The sequence below is a fragment of the Eptatretus burgeri genome, chromosome 7, assembly GCF_056783735.1.
Source record: "Eptatretus burgeri isolate ZD-2024b chromosome 7, Ebu_testis_v1, whole genome shotgun sequence".
NCBI lineage: Eukaryota > Metazoa > Chordata > Myxini > Myxiniformes > Myxinidae > Eptatretus > Eptatretus burgeri.
This window is the reverse complement of record NC_140967.1, coordinates 93,515,087-93,531,327: the sequence shown is the minus strand read 5'-3', so window position 1 is coordinate 93,531,327 and position 16,241 is coordinate 93,515,087. Positions and strand designations below refer to the sequence as shown.

Genomic DNA, 16,241 nt, shown 5'->3' with positions numbered 1-16,241 from the left:
CCAAATTGAAACGAAGACCCGATCGTGCACGATAACACAGAGCTCAAAGAACCTTTTCTTCTTCCCCCCCCCCACATCCACATGCTTAAATTAATGAAACGTGTTGGAAATTAAAAATTAACTTTAATAATTAATTTTTCTGTGTGGATTTGAGTGACGAGCTTTCAAGTGGAAATCGGTCATTATTCCATAATTAAATATTATGGTGTATTTTTGGCAATGTCTGTGACTGTCAACCCAGTTAATTTAATCAAGTCGGTATTTGAACTCTGGGGGTGGGGGAGGGAGGTTGTCAATTTTTATAGTTGTGAAAGTTCAATCATGGATTGCTTGCTGAAGCAATTTTGTTTCATTGTACTTATTTCGACATCTGTTTAAAAATATTTTGCTTTTTTTTTCGTGGAGATCCCAACACATTTGCATTGAAGTAGATTGGTTTTACTTACGTTTTTAATTTTTTTGCAGACATATGTAATTGGTCATTATTATTCATCTTTGTTATTTCTTCTTCCTTTTCACCATTTGTTACCTTCGCCACCGAAGTTGAAAGGAGGTTATGTTTTCACCCCTCTCTGTCTCTTTATTTGTTTGCCTGTTTGTGTGCAGGATATCTCAAAAAGTTGTCGACGAATTCGTATGAAATTTGGTGGACATGTTGGGTGTGTGACAAGGATGAACTGATTCAATTTTGGTGAAGATCCGAATCCGGATCCGGCTACTATAATTTTTTGGAGTGATTTTTTACCATTGAGAGATAGGGCCAAAAATGAAATACAGTATACATATATAGCACGATATCTCAAAAAGTTGCAGACGGATTCGGACGAAACATTGTGGACATGTTGGGTGTTTGACAAGGAAGAGTTGATTCAATTTTGGTGAAGATCCAAATTCGGATCTGGATCTGATAATTTGTCAAGTGATTCTTCACCATTGAGAGATTGGGCTCAACCGATATCGAGCACGATATCTCAAAAAGTTGTGGACGGATTAGGATGAAACTTGGTGGACAAGTTGGGTGTTGATTCGATTTTGGTGAAGATCCAGATACAAGAATTATTTTATTTTTAAAGTGATTCTTCACCATTGATAGGGCCAAAAACGGTCTGCAGCATGATATTTCAAAAATGTATTGGTGCCGATATGTTCTTGTGGATCAGGCATTGCGTGACAGAGGTATGCGCTCTAACGAGTGCCCTTACTGGTCTTTTATTGTTTTATCAGGCGATTGCAATTGGTTGTGTTGTCTCTTATACATAATCCAGTGCTTGACACAATGTTTTTTCTGGGGGGGGAGGGGGGGGTTCTAACTCGCTCCTGATCTGGAAAAACCGAGTAAGTGCTCTCCATGGGCATTCGACTTACTAGGTTTTTCCAGATCAGGGAGAACTGCAGGAGAACCATTTCAAAATCTTGGTTGCCTGAGGAAAAAAAAAAATTCACTTGCGAGCACAAACACTTGTATTCAGCAATCGTAACTTATTTTAGCTTTGCAAGCGATGATGTGAGCGTCAAACAAGGTACGTGTTCATTCAGGGTGAATACACACTCAGCATCGTGAAGACATATATATATATATATATATATATATATATATATATATATATATATATATATATATATATATATATATATATATATATATATATATATATATATATATATATATATATATATATATATAGTTGCGGATTCGGGGGTGGGAGGTTCGCACCCGAGTCTTGATAGCCAAATGTTACAGATTCGGCGCCACCCTCACCACCGCCGTCTCCAGGGTTAATAACACCGGCTGGCTCGGCACAGGCCTCGGGTCACGCATCTTCAATCGTGATACCAACGTACCCCTGGACCTTACCAGTTGGGGAAATAGACCCCGGTTACAGACTGGTTTTGTCAGATGCCGAGCGTTTTCTGCCAGTCTGTAACCATTTTGGTTTTATACACCAATCGAACGGATCGTTCCTCGACACGACACAAATTAATCCAAAGCGGCAACTTCATACGAATCAGCCAGATTTATTGGGGAACATCGGGGAACACAACACAAGCAAAACATTCACGGCAATGTTTTAATTAATCTCCAACCCGTTCTTAACTCGGGAACTACGGATTATGGGTTTCGAGGGGGTCTCAACCGAGATAAGCCTTAAACGACATGCAGACAAGACAGAGTACTTGGTGATGTTTCATGGACGAGAGGAAAGTGTCAAAAGCATGAATGTCGCTCGTAACAAGCCAATGTCCACGGATTCGCGCCCCAAGCTCGAGCACGCCACGTGGCAAAATGGCGCTCGTCTTCCTTTGTCGCACTGCACGCGGCGTAAGGTCGGTGGCACAAGACCGTCAGATCGACGATGGGTTTCAGCTGGTTTCTCACAAGGTCCAGCATACAAGTCCAGGCCTGGCCTGTTCACCAGACAAGGCCAAATCGAGGTGCCGGGCTCCGGCAGGCTGGGTCCATGGAATTCCAAGACGTCGTCAAGCCGTGAGGTGAGCAGGGACAGTCAGAGGCTCCGTCGTTTCTCTCTCGCCCTCCCGGCGCACGCCCGCCTCGAAGCCCGACTGCTCATCCAGCAGATCACGCCTCGACACCCGTCGTTTCTCTCTTGCCTTCCCGCCTCGAAGCCCGACTGCTCAACTCCGTCCTCTCAGTTCTTTCCACCTTTTCTTTTCGGGGCGCGCCCCTTTTCGAAGCCGACAAACTCCTCCCCTTAGTTTCACTTCCTCTTTTTTGCCACTCCCCTTCTCAGCGCTGGGCGGGGCCTATCGTCCAGAGAGGGGAAGGAAGAAGAAGGAGCTCTTGATCCACCACCACTGCACAAACAAATAACAGCCTGTGACACCTCCCGACACACATGTAACGTCACATTACCGAACAACCTGGCTAAACATGCATTTAATGGGGGATATGGGCTAATCCTATATTTAGTAGCATAGAAGGGCCATTTCCGTAACGATATCATGGATTTCAGCATCACACACACACACACACACACACACACACACACACACACACACACACACACACACACACACACACACACACACCGCCTTTCAGATTACCTTTGTACCTTTACAAGTGTTCACATAAAATATCATGTGTAACAGCCACATACTGTTAATTTTGTAATCGATCCAGGAGGTCGTTTTGTACATCAAAATATTGTTTTGTATATATATATATATATATATATATATATATATATATATATATATATATATATATATATATATATATATATATATATATATATATGCGCAATATTGTCAAGATGAATGTTCAAGGCATGGTAATGAAGTTGTCCGACCGGGCATACGTTCACATCTTTCCTTTCATCGGATTAGTCCCATTTTATTGTCTTAGTATCTGACTTTAAAATACATCTTACTTTTCAGCATCTGGTAATGACAGGGAATTGCAAAGAGCAGGAGATTCCACTGCCCGTGTTTATTGGCAATCTCTCAACAAATAATGGGATTGTAACAAGAGTTACCTTGCAAGGAACTTCAATGCAGGAGGTTGCCATTCGACCCATCAATCCTTCGCAATGGTTGCTTTTAAAGTCTTAAGCATGATTCAGACGGGGTTGGAAACACCAACCTCCCAGACTCGGACCGGACGCCTTAACCAGTACACCACAGAGTCGGTATATAAACTTATGAAGGTTTTGTCAGGTTATTTTCATTTTGTTTTCACAGCTCCAAGCTGTCTAGCATTGATACCAAAGTCTGTGCCGTCAAGGTTTGTATTTCCGGCATGCTTATTTGATCTATTAAGGCCTCCGTACTCTGGTCATATTTATCATGTGTTTTTTTTTTGGGGGGGGGGTGTGGGGGGGTTGTCCATGGCTCTGTGTAATATTTTCTTGGCTCTATTGGGTTGGTCCTCAAATTAAAAGGCTGGGCCTTGAGTCGTCTGCAGACATTTGTACTGTTGTGCACGTCTCCTACATTTGTTGTCATCTGGTTCTCGCGGGCTGCAGTTTGAGCACCAGCAGAGATGAATTTCTCCTCCTGTGTGCACAGCGAGTTCTGCCATGAAGACCTGGGACGACAGAGGTTTATCCGGATAGTGAACAAGTTGAACACAAATGTCATGCATCTCTGCTTCTCACAAGTAAATGGGTTTCCTTCTCCTTTGCAAGGTCGTACAATCACTCATCTCTTGATAATTTGAATACATACCAACTTAAATTTGAAGATTCTGATACAGTGCGATGTTAGACCATTCTGTCTTGTTATTATCCTGCCATTTGAAAAAGGCCTTGTTTTTTTACCCTCGCAAACTTTGTTGCGAAGGTTATGTTTTGATCGCTGTGTATTTATTTATTTGTGAATATGTTTGTTTGTTTGTTATTCGCATAACTCCAAAAGTATTGAACTGAATCGCAGCAAATTTGGTGGGATGATTGGTTATTATCTGAGGACCATTTTATTAGATTTTGGGAGCGATCGGGTCAAAGGTCAAGGTCATTAAAAGGTCAAAATCGTCTTTTTACTCCAGCGCGGTTAATTTGTATCCAATTTGCATGCAACTAATGCCAAAATGTTCAGAATTCAATGCCCCATCTTGTGATATTTGACATGACACAATGACGTAATAACCCTTATTAGCGGTTGGGAGTCAAAGGTCGGGGGGGGGGGTCACGACATTGCAAAATGTGTCGTTTTAGTCATAACACACGGTCAATTCTTATCCGATTTGCATGAAACCAACACCAAAATGTTGACCGTTCTGTTCCCCACACTTTAATACCAATTACAAAATTAAGAGTACAAAGGTCAAGGTCGAGGTCATGAAAAGGTCAAAATCGTCATTTTGCCGTAGTGCGGTCGATTTTTATCCAATTTGCATGCAACCAATGCCAAAATGTTGTGAATTCAATGCCCAATCTTGTGATATACGATATCACACAGAAAATTTAATGTTTTTAAGCCATCATAACACATATGAGATGGCAGATGTGGTATGGGATTAAATACCCTCACAATCAACGGTTTCTGGGGGGGGGCAAAATGTAGGGTTGGCGAAGGTATGCACTCTACTGAGTGCCCGTTCTAGTTTTATTGTAATTTCCTCAAGTTGGAAATATATTTGCTGAATAGTATACAGCAGTTGAGGCCTGTATCAATTCGCATGTGTTTCTGAACTGTGCATTTGAATTGATGAGTCGACTCTAGGCTCAAGTAGTATAGGCTCTGGGGGGGGGGTGTTTGTGTACATGACTCTTTTAGAGCATCACCCTATTCTTTTTTGTTCTATATGCCAAGACCTTCAAAAAATTTTGGGTAACACCTCCAGATCAAGTATATTTTCTCTGTCGGGTCCATCTTGGATTCTCAGTTGGCTACCAGCAAACTAATTGAACCAAAATGCCCATATTGGGTTTAGATGGAATAAATCATTAATAAACAGCTACAAATTATTGATTTTGATTTACTTCAATTACTTATGCATTGCTTAACACATCTTAGCATGATTTATTCTCTTAAAACTTGGTTCACAGTAGAAAATGACCATATTTTATGTAATTTTAGTCAAAAATAGCTTTCAACTTGAAAGTAGCTCAAAGTTTGTTGGTCTTTGAATGACTTAATATTGTAAGTAGAGCTATAAAATTTGGCCAAAAGTTTCATTATTAAGTTCTCTGAGCAATTCAATTTTCATATTATTACAACGGGGCTATGTGTGATGACCATAGAGCTCATTGTAAACCAAAGTCACCCCTACCCCCAAATGGCCACTTTTACGGCATTTCATCAAATGATGATATATCTCCTCAACTAAATGGCATGGGAAGTTGATTTTTTTTTGTACTAAATATAGGTTATTGACCCCAAGGAATTAATTGATAACATTTTTGTAGTTTTTGTAGTTGATCGACTTCGCATAATTCCAAAATTGCTGCCAAAATATTGAAAAAAGCGAATTGTAAACCAAAGTCACCCCTGCCCCCAAATGGCCACTTTTATGGTATTTCATCAAATGATGATATCTACTCAACTAAATGGCATGGGAAGTTGATTTTTGATACTACATGTATGTATAGGTTTTTGACCACAAGAAATTCATTGGTTACATTTTTGGAGTTTTTGGAGTTGATCTACTTATTAATAATTCCAAAATTGCTGCCAAAATATTGAAAATTCGGAATGCAGAACAATATTCAAGATGAAACTCTAACTTAATATCCTTCCCACTCCCTCTGTGGTTGTGCCCCATCCATTTACATGTATGGTTGTGCCCCATGTTACATGTGTTCATGTTAATGGGGGTCTGTTTTTGTTTTATTGTTTCGGCAGAAAACATGTGATGATAGTTTCCATTCCATTCTTCCCCAACTTCTGATAATATATAATTTATCATTTTCTTCATATTCATATGTATCCGAGATATGATTTGACAAGCTGATACATTTAACATGTGCATAATAATAGTTGACCTTGAAAACATAGGCCAAGGTCAAGGTATTGGAAACCAAATACATTCAATTCCTTACCCTTAAAAATGTATGATTTGACATTTAATTTATATTTCTATGTGTTCTCGATCAAATTTTATGACATGAGACAATTTTTCTATTCGTAGATAGAATTGGGGGATTTCCTCATTATGGGAGATCAGATAAAATTGGGGGATTCCTCCATTTTGCTTTGAAATTTAAATATTTTGATCTTGATTGATCTAGATCTAGTACCAGGCTGATCCCCCAGCTGTCGAGTTGGACGTCAAGGGTGTTACAATCCCTGTTGCTGACCCTCGAATCAACTGTGGTCCACCTTCGCTTGTGGAAACACGGGCTGCGGTGAACCGGTTGAAACGGGACAAAGCTCCAGAGATCTGTGGCATCCATGCTGAACTTCTCAAGGCTGGTGGAAATGCTGCACTCGTGTCGTTGCATGCAGTTTTGTGCTCTGCCTGAAACACAGGCATCATCCCAAATGATTGGAAGAGGGGCCTTGTTGTTCCTCTCTGGAAAGGGAAGGGTGATCGCCAAGACTGCAACAACTACCGAGGGGTGACGCTGCTCTCAGTGCCGGGCAAGGTCTTTGCTCGGATAATTCTTGATAGGGTTCGCCACCATCTGCTTCAGTACCAGCATCCAGAGCAGTCAGGCTTTACACCAAAGAGGTCAACGATTGACCGTATCCTTGCACTTCGTGTCCTCACCGAACGCAGACGAGAGTTTCGGCAGGGGCTGCTTGCAGCCTATGTTGATCTCTGCAAAGCGTTCGATTCAGTGAATCGGGATGTCCTCTGGAGGATTCTTGGTCTTCGTGGGGTGCCACCAAAACTGATCGATCTGATGTCTGAACTCTATTCTGGTACTGAGAGTGCTGTGAAGTGTGGTGGTACCATCTCTGACTTATTTCCAGTTGTTACTGGAGTTCGTCAGGGGTGTGTACTGGCCCCCACACTTTTCAGCACTTGTATGGACTGGATTCTAGGGAGGATGTCGGAGAGATCAAGCTGCGGTGCATCGTTTGGGAATGTCAAGATCTCGGACCTTGATTTTGCAGATGATGCAGTCATCTTTGCGGAGACTTTAGATATCCTTTTGGGGGCCCTCGAGGTGCTGAATGAGGAGTCGGAGCCGCTGGGATTACGGGTTTCTTGGGTCAAAACTAAGATCCAGGCTTTCGGTGACATCTTGGATGCTGCTGTCCTGTCTGTGTCTGTTTGTGGTGAGGATGTTGAAGTCGTGGAGAGATTCACTTACCTTGGCAGTGATATTCATGTCTCTGCTGGCTGTGACTCAGAGGTCAATAGACATCTGGGTCAGGCCTGGGGAGTCATGGATTCACTGGATCATGGGGTGTAGCACTGCCGGTACCTGTGCAGGAGGACGAAAGTCCGAGTCTTCAGGTCCTTGGTACTTCCAGTCTTGCTCTATGGATGCGAGACTTGGACTCTGACCAAGGATCTGAGACGGAGACTTAATTCCTTTGGTACCAGGTCTCTTCGGAGAATCCTTGGCTATCGCTGGTCGGACTTTGTGTCCAACCAGCGGTTGCTGAGAGAGACTCGGATGAGATTTGTTACCTGCATAGTCCGTGAGCGTCAGTTGCGGCTGTATGGACATGTGGCTCGTTTTCCTGACGCTGATCCTGCTCACCAGATTCTCTCAGCGAGGGAGTCTCATGAGTGGAGGAGGCCAGTGGGCCGACCACGTGCCTCGTGGTTGCAGCAGGTTGACCATCATCTCAAGGAGATGGGGATGGGCCTGGCATCTGCCTGAGGGATGGCCAGACGGAGGCCCCTGGAGTACCGGCGGAAAGTGGACGCAGCGACGCGCTGTTCTGGCACATGCTCCCTACCTGACCTGATCTAGATTTCAGAATTATTCATTAAAATATTTCATTTTAAGAGATACAATTATTCTTTGATATTTCATTACAACTTTTGACCATTATATTTACTTAAAATCAAAGGTGATCCATTAAAATCTTACCTTTTGTTTGCAGCATTGTTTTCTCTTCTTTTTCTTGAAAATCCAGTTGCCAAGAGGAAGTGACATCATAGTTATCCTCACTGTGACATCATAGTTTACCTCACTTCGGTATCCCCAAAAATGACATCATAGACTTTCATATCCCTGTAATTTACTTAAATATGGTCTGAGGGCTTAGGTATGTATTATACACTAATAGGAAATCACAAATGCGGAATCATTTGGTCACCTGATATTTGACCTTGAGTGAAGGATTCAAGGTTAATAGACCCTCAACAGTGTTCCCTTTGTAAAAAAAAAAAATGTCCTTTTCTTTCTAAAAAAAATGGTCTGATGGCTCAGTTACATATATGTGTTATGAATAAATGGGAAATAACATATGGGATCTTTTGGTTACATGGTGGTTGGCCTCGAACAATGGGGTCAAGGTCAAATGGACCCTAACAGTATTGTCATCACAGTATTACCTTTATTGAGGAAAAGCCCATATCATTCCAAACATGGTGTGATGGCTAGAAATAAAATATGGAAATCTTTTGGTACTTCACCTTGCCCCGGTATGTGGTTGTGCCCCAAGTTCCCCGACATCTAATTAAGATGAGTGTCTCAATATAGTCTCTGTAGGATTGAAGCATATGCACATCACTATTTTAGACCATTAATTAAAGCTTCAATGTTAAATCGTGTCTACTTTTCATTATTTTGGCAGTCATTTTGAGGAAAATATTGGGATTATGCTCATTAGATCAGCTAAAATATACAAAAATGTTACCAATGAATTCCTTGGGTCAATATCCTATATTTACTATTAAAAAAAATCAACTTTCCATGGCATTTAATTAAGGAGATATCATCATTTGATGAAATACCACAAAAGTGGCCATTTGGGGGTCAGGGTGACTTTGGTTTACAATGAGCTCTGTGGTCATCACACATAGCCCCATTGTGAGAATATGAAAATCGAATTGCTCAGAGAACTTAATAATGAAACTTTTGGCCAAATTTTATAGCTCTACTTGCAATATTAAGTCATTCAGAGACCATCAAACTTTGAGCTACTTTCAAGTTGAAAGCTATTTTTGACTATTTTTGACTAAAATTATGTAAAATATGGTCATATTCTACTGTGAACCAAGTTTTAAGAGAATAAATCATGCTAAAATGTGTTAAGCAATGCATAAGCAATTGAAGTAAATCAAAATTAATAATTTATAAGTGCTTAATAATGATTTATTCCATCTCAACCCAATACGGGCATTTTGGTTCAATTATGGTTTGTTAGTGGCCAACTGTGAATCCAAGATGGACCCTACAGAGAAAACGTACTTTATCTGGAGTTGTTACCCAAACTTTTTTTGAAGGTCTTGGCATAGAGAACAAAAAAAATTAGGGTAATGCTCTAAAAGAGTCATGTACACAAACACCCCCCCCCCCCCCACAGCCAGGAGTAAAGGGAAATTATAAATTTGGGGTTACAAGTTAATCAAATGACAAACAACTTTGGGTTCTGGACCTCTCTTTAACCTTCTCCATGTTCCGCATACCCAATGGCAGGCTGTCCATCCTGAGCGGCTGCATCCTTTGCATCCCATGCGGAACCTGCGCTACATGATTCATTCAGAGAATGCCACCCTGGGCAGGTGAGCTAAACACCTCTCTTTGCTTTCCGTGTCTCACCTCCGATGATGGTCACTACTATAAGTGGCCCTTGATAAAAAATATATATATTTATTTATTTATTTTTTGTGGACCTTTTACTGTGCGAGCTGGTAACAATTTTTGATTACCTCAGTCAAGCTTCTCACATTCTAAAATGGTGTATAATTGCTTGTGTACACACCTGTATTCATATAAGAACATCGTGAAAACAACACACTATCCTGGAGGCCAATATGTACATGAGCTTTGATTTCAGGAGTGGGCCTTTTGAGATCTCTGCTGCTATGGAGGACTCCATGGAATTGGTGGACGCAGCAGCGGGGCAAGCAGAGGAGAGCGAAGCAGATGTCAGTTCTGGAGAAGAGGAAACTGACTTGGGATTGGAGTGGGAAACCGTACCAAACCCTCGTTTCATGGAGATTCCGACACAGCACCTTGAAGGCAGCTCTCAAGAGACGCACCTTGAGGAGTCCCAGCAGCAAGACCTTTCCTTGGCTTCTGCTGCAAGCCAACCGAGTGGCCTCGTCTCATCTGCCGTTGCATCGGTCGCTTCCTTTTGGAGAGCCTACACAGGCCATCGATAGGGGCCCATTAGTGTATGGCCATTTGCAGATTTTTGGTATGTGAGTGTTTTAGATTTGATCAAGCTGCTCTGTTACCACTAACTATAAAACTTGATCCTTGCTGAAGTTCTTGCTCCTCTTTTATCACCTACTCATTTTGGCTGGAAGCACACTATCCACAGAAGGTCCAACCTGATCCAGAACGTGACGGAGAAGCCTAAACAGCTACTCCATGTGGATCAGATACCTGCTTTCAGGCTCGTTGATTGCCCCTAAAGCTTCTTAAGAAACAAAGTGTGATTTCGATGCCTGGTGCCGGCAGCAAGATTTTTCCTTGGCTTCTGCTGCAAGCCCACAGGGTGGCCTCGTCTCACCTTAAACTTTGCTGAGTCTTTCCCACTGCACCATCACAAGGATCCTTTCCAAATAATGTATGACTCCAGAATCCCATTTCTTATCAGCACGTGCTTCTGCATGCCGACTTCTGCAGAAGAAGAATGCGAACAAAACTTCTAAAATGTTTGGTTGTGGAAGGTTGTTTATCTTTGTTTTTTTGTTGCCAAGTTTGTTCGTTGTGTTTGATTAATAATCATGACTTTTTGGGTTTTTTTTTTTGCACATAATCAGACTAACCCCTTTCATTTTAATATAAAAGTAAAAACAAAAAATAGTTCATACCAATAGTTGTTCGAGATATTTTTTTTCTTTTCTTTTTGATATTTGAAATGTTAGTATTATTGGAGTTGCTTAAAATATCGATTATGCATTAGAACCCTGTTTTGTTTTGTTTTCTTCTTGGTCTTCTGTTTATCCCTCACCATGGCCTAGTAAGTTGCCCCAGTCACTTTGCTATTCTCCTTTCGTCCCAGTAAAGAGGCGACCAAAAATGTGGAATACCCAGGTTCAGATTGGGTGAGCCCTCGGATCGCTTTGCGAGTCACTTCATTCAAGCAGGTGTTGCAAGTGCCACCAGCAAACAGTCAAAGTGGGCACCAATTTACTACATCGTGCACGGTCTTTGATTGGTATCCACAGCTGCTTTGCTTATCGGCCCGCACATTCCAAAGATCTGGAAAAAAAAAATCAAAGAAACGCATTAGCCACGTGATGTTCCGAAACAAATAAGCTTACCAAGTAAATGAGTCAAAAATTGTTGCGATTCTCATCGGTTGAAAGATTTTCTCCCCACACACATCTTGCGCTCAGAGCGCTGCTGAGGTGAGCAGATTCCAGGTTTTGTGAGAAATGGTTTGTCCCCATTTAAATGCCGATTTCTCGACACAGTTTTCCAACTCACAATTTGAGTCATCGGCCTGTTGCAGCGGAGCAGCGGTAGATCACAACCCATACATCGTGTGTGGAAGGTATCATGAGGAAATGCTCTCCAACTTCGATTGATTTTTGGAGCAAATCCTCATGCATTTTTGCCTTGCCTGCCTGCATGCATGATTGTAAAATGGTGTCATGGTGCATTCTTCAGCATTTCTTTTATTATGTGACATGATCCAACACGTTTGCGGATCCGAAAACTTTGGAGCTGGAGGATTGTACGAGCCGTCGAGATTTCAAAACGGTGGTTCCCATCCCCGTTTTTCCGATGTGAACGAAGTGGTCTTGTCGACACCGTGCCATATCTCACATGGTGATGCCTCACTTGGTGGGAACGTGACTCCGGCCTAACTCTTGTTGACACAGAGGGCGGCTACATTGCCATGGTGATGCACAGGTTTTGATGTAAACTTGCCACCACTTCTGGCTCTCCCCTCTAAGTACGACCCTACGATACCCTTTTGATAATTTAGAAGATATGTCGTGCCCTCCTTATTACTGCAGTTGCAGTACACCATGTTTGTTTTTTTTGGTGGAGTTCTTGTTATTTCCCACTTGCTGCATTTTTATTGGCTTTGTTCTGTTGCTCAAGTCATTGTGAAAAAGAAAAAAAAAATTTTTAACAGTTTTATTTTTATTATTATTATTAATCATTTTGCATTATGTTGCTGAGTTTTCCATTGAGTTTCGGTCGAGCTACGCAACACATTCGTTATTCCACTGACTTTTTATGGGCTTTGGCAATTGGGATTAGTCAGACAAATGGTGCTTCTTCCTTGAATACTATCTCTGTTATTTAGGTGTAACAATGCTCGTAAGATAGAGAATAATGGTGTCTGACTTTTCACGTTCCTTCGTCAAAGGCTCAACTTTTGGATCGAAGTGTGTCCAGCTGTGCATTCTGGGTTATGTGGAACTTCAGTGTTCTCAGTTTTTCTGACTAACATCTCTTCCAGTCCTTCTTGCTTTGCCTGTTGATGCCATTCCTCTTCCTGTTTGATCATGAGAATCGTGCTGTGGTTCCTCGTGTGTCGCTCCATAAAGGGATATTTGCTTGGTTAAAAAGAGCTTAATGGAAATCTTTCTTGAACTCATCACTGTGTTTGGGTGTGTCGGTCGAAGTTGACGAACATCATCTGATGTGCCCTTCTGGTACTTGGGAATGGGGGGGGGGGAGAAAAGAAAATCATTTGCTTTATTTCCTTTGAGAACCTGTTTTGTTTTTATGACTGGCCAACCTTTTTAGGAAACGTATTTTTGTTCTGCAAACTTCTCAGGATAAATTTCCAGAACGAACAAAGCTGACGTGAAATGAGTTATTCGGAAATGTTTCGAGTCGCTCATTTTGCGCGAGTGATCGCAACCAAGTGATCGTTCGATGGGTATTTATTGTACACATTTGTTCGTATTTGCTTCGGTTATGATGTTTAGTGAAAAGTTGTATGAGTGTCATATTTTTCTCTCCTTTATTATTATTATTATTTTTTTTTTTTGTTCTTTTGTTTCACCAATGCACTTTGAAGAAGAAAAAAACATCACTTGATGCTTGGCCTTATGTTTAGCCAAAACGTGCAATGTCCGTTGGCTCTGGTTGTGATTGGGGCTGTAAGGGAACAGACTGCACGCGTTCATGGTCCTGGAATGAACATTCAATCCCAATCATGATATCAACTCCTCAGGAACCGGACATTATAACTGACAAGCCTTTCGGGAACCACTGTGACAAATAACATCATTCCTATTGTATCTCTGGTACAATGTGCACTTGAATGTCAATATGAATGGATCAAACTGGAAAGGTTCTCATATTTAATGCAAAGTGCAGTCATGTGAGATTACAAGTGTAAAATGAACTGCTCAAAACAGAGGATAACAGCTTTCTATGATTCTATGATGGGCCTCAAAGCGATGTAAATGCTCACAGGATATATCCATCGCAGTGTCGGTGCATCCCCACAATCATCGCAGATTTCTTTACGCATCGATGTTAAATCAGTAATGCCGTTGCCTGCAATCGGTGAGACTTGCATGCAACATCACAACAGTAGACTAGTACTCATTTTGTATTTTTTTTTCCTTTCCTTTTTTCATGAATTATGTACTCAGGGGTCCTTGGACTTTGTTTGAAATGGTAGTTGTGTCTTGTCATCAGTAGAAAACTGATTATCCGTTAATTTGTTTTGAGCAATGCATGTTGATTGCTTTGGTTTCGCTCACTCTTTCTCCGCTCACCTCCTGTTCAGAGGAGCGTGGTATGGCTGTGCCGATGTGTTCCTCGACAGCACAATCGATACCCACCATTCTTTTTGGATCTTTTGTGTTTTGTTTTCAAAACTGTGGATATGACTTGCTCTTGCAAGTGCTCAGACTAACAGCAATCTTCCAGCATTAAAAAATCCAAGTTCATTTTTGGATTCCTCTTTTACCGTAAAATAAAACACACTTTTTGGAGATCTTGGAATCAGAGCAAAATCCGTTGATATCTTTCAAATTGCTTCACCTATTGGCCTCCGCAATCCTATAGGTCTACAGTTTGTAGCTTTGAATCTCCGTTCATTTGTGTCTTTGGGTCGGGGGATGTCGTGGTGATCTGGACTTATAAACATGTGTCAAAATATCGTTTGCCTTTTTTTTTATATAAAGTAACTATTACAGATCCCGAGTGTGGCGAATGTATTGTGTTAATAAAACCGATCAATGTACTTTTTTTCTGATCTGTACATAGTGAAAGTGTTTATGTAAATATCATTTGTATGAATACAATGCCTTTATTATGATGAAAGTACAGTAGGCAAGCTGTTGCAAAGTACTGTATGTGTAAATCGGATAGTACGTAACAAATAAATTGTCAGAAATTTAATCTGTTGATCATTCTTTGTATCAAATGAAAGAAAAAAAAAAAAAAGAAGGAAGAAAAAATCTTCACTCACGGTGTTCTGAAAATGGTTTACAGATGAAATGTGCTATGCGTTGCAAGCTTGTTGGTGGATGCCAATCAGATTGGCAGGCTCAGCAGGTCAACTTCATCTATTCTTTAACCTTCTACACTTGTTTTTCTTTCTTTCTAATCAGGCTGATAAGAAATTTCGAGAAAAAGCATAAAAATAAGAAATTTCTCAAAGTTGCCAAGAAAAATATGATGTTCGTGGGGGTAGGTCAAATGACTTTAGCTGAGATAGGAATGCATTGCTTAGCATGGGTCTTGTGATGCGGTTAGGAGCGACAATGACGTCACTTTAAGTCGTGGAACCTGTAGTGCGAAAGTGTATTTTTGTTCCGCCCATACAGGGGGTCCTGATAATTAGCGTAGGGATTACGGGTAAGATCCCTTGTTCGTAACAACCTCTTGTAGCCCATCCCTGTGTTTGGGAAATGAGGACAGGGCTTTTGCAGTGTTGTATCAGGCCATTATGGAAAGGAGGCTGTCGTGAGTGCAGGATATAAACACAAGAAAAATGCACCAGGGGAGGAGGAAGGGAACTTTGGTGCTGAGAGTATCAGGCTGGGAGAACGACGTTGGAGAATGTGGGGCCCATGGGGATCACGGTGACAAACTAAAAAGAAGGTTCGAGAAGGTCACGTGATCAGGGGTGATAAAAGAGGCGAGACTGCGCTGGTTGCCCTTCTTCTTCCCTCTTTCGCTTGGCCCCCTCTCTCGGCTCCACCTCAACGCTCGATCTGGCATCATCATCTCTACTCACTGACTTAGCTTGATCTCTATTTCCTGGTTGTGCGCCCCGCTTCAGCCTGTCCCTTGGTTCCATCGCCTCGCGTTTGCTATCTCTGGTGCAGAAGGAGGTCGGTGTTGGACCCGGAGGGGTACATCTGAGGAGAATTGGTCGGCGCCGAGCGTTTCGCGCCAAGGGCCGGTGGACATTTTCCTGCCTTCCACTCATGAGGGACCTTTGCCTGCTCACCGGACAGATCAGCCTGGCCTCTGGGGGATTTTCTGGGTGTCTTGTATTTACCCCATCTGTCTATTTCTGTCTGTGTGTGAAAGCGCTCCATTTAGGCCTTTATTTATTTGTTTCTTGGTGTCTTCTATTTGCTTTTGCATGATTCCTTTCCTTGTACATAATTGTTGAATATTGGATTATTTCATTTGTTGTTTCATTTCCTGCTTTATTGTGCATTTTTTTGGGGTTCGTGTGATTAAAACCCGCAAAATCCCCAATCAAGTCTCCCGCTGCTTTGCATCTACTGTGAGCGCGTGCGAAAGGTTCCTGCCAAGAACTCG

At 41.6% G+C, this 16,241-nt stretch overlaps 1 protein-coding gene across 4 annotated transcripts in view; it reads left to right on the top strand.

Annotated features, from left to right (window-relative positions):
- Positions 1–14,864, top strand: part of ATG14 (autophagy related 14) — a 60,391-nt gene extending 45,527 nt beyond the window's left edge. For all 4 annotated transcript variants that reach the window (XM_085889641.1, XM_085889640.1, XM_085889644.1 and 1 more), the window contains 3 exons: positions 4,027–4,117; positions 10,008–10,093; positions 10,369–14,864. In XM_085889641.1, the coding sequence (XP_085745767.1) occupies positions 4,027–4,117; positions 10,008–10,093; positions 10,369–10,696 (505 nt within the window). In that variant the 3' untranslated portion in view covers positions 10,697–14,864. The remainder of the gene's footprint in view (positions 1–4,026; positions 4,118–10,007; positions 10,094–10,368) is intronic.
- The last annotated feature ends 1,377 nt before the right edge of the window (positions 14,865–16,241 follow it).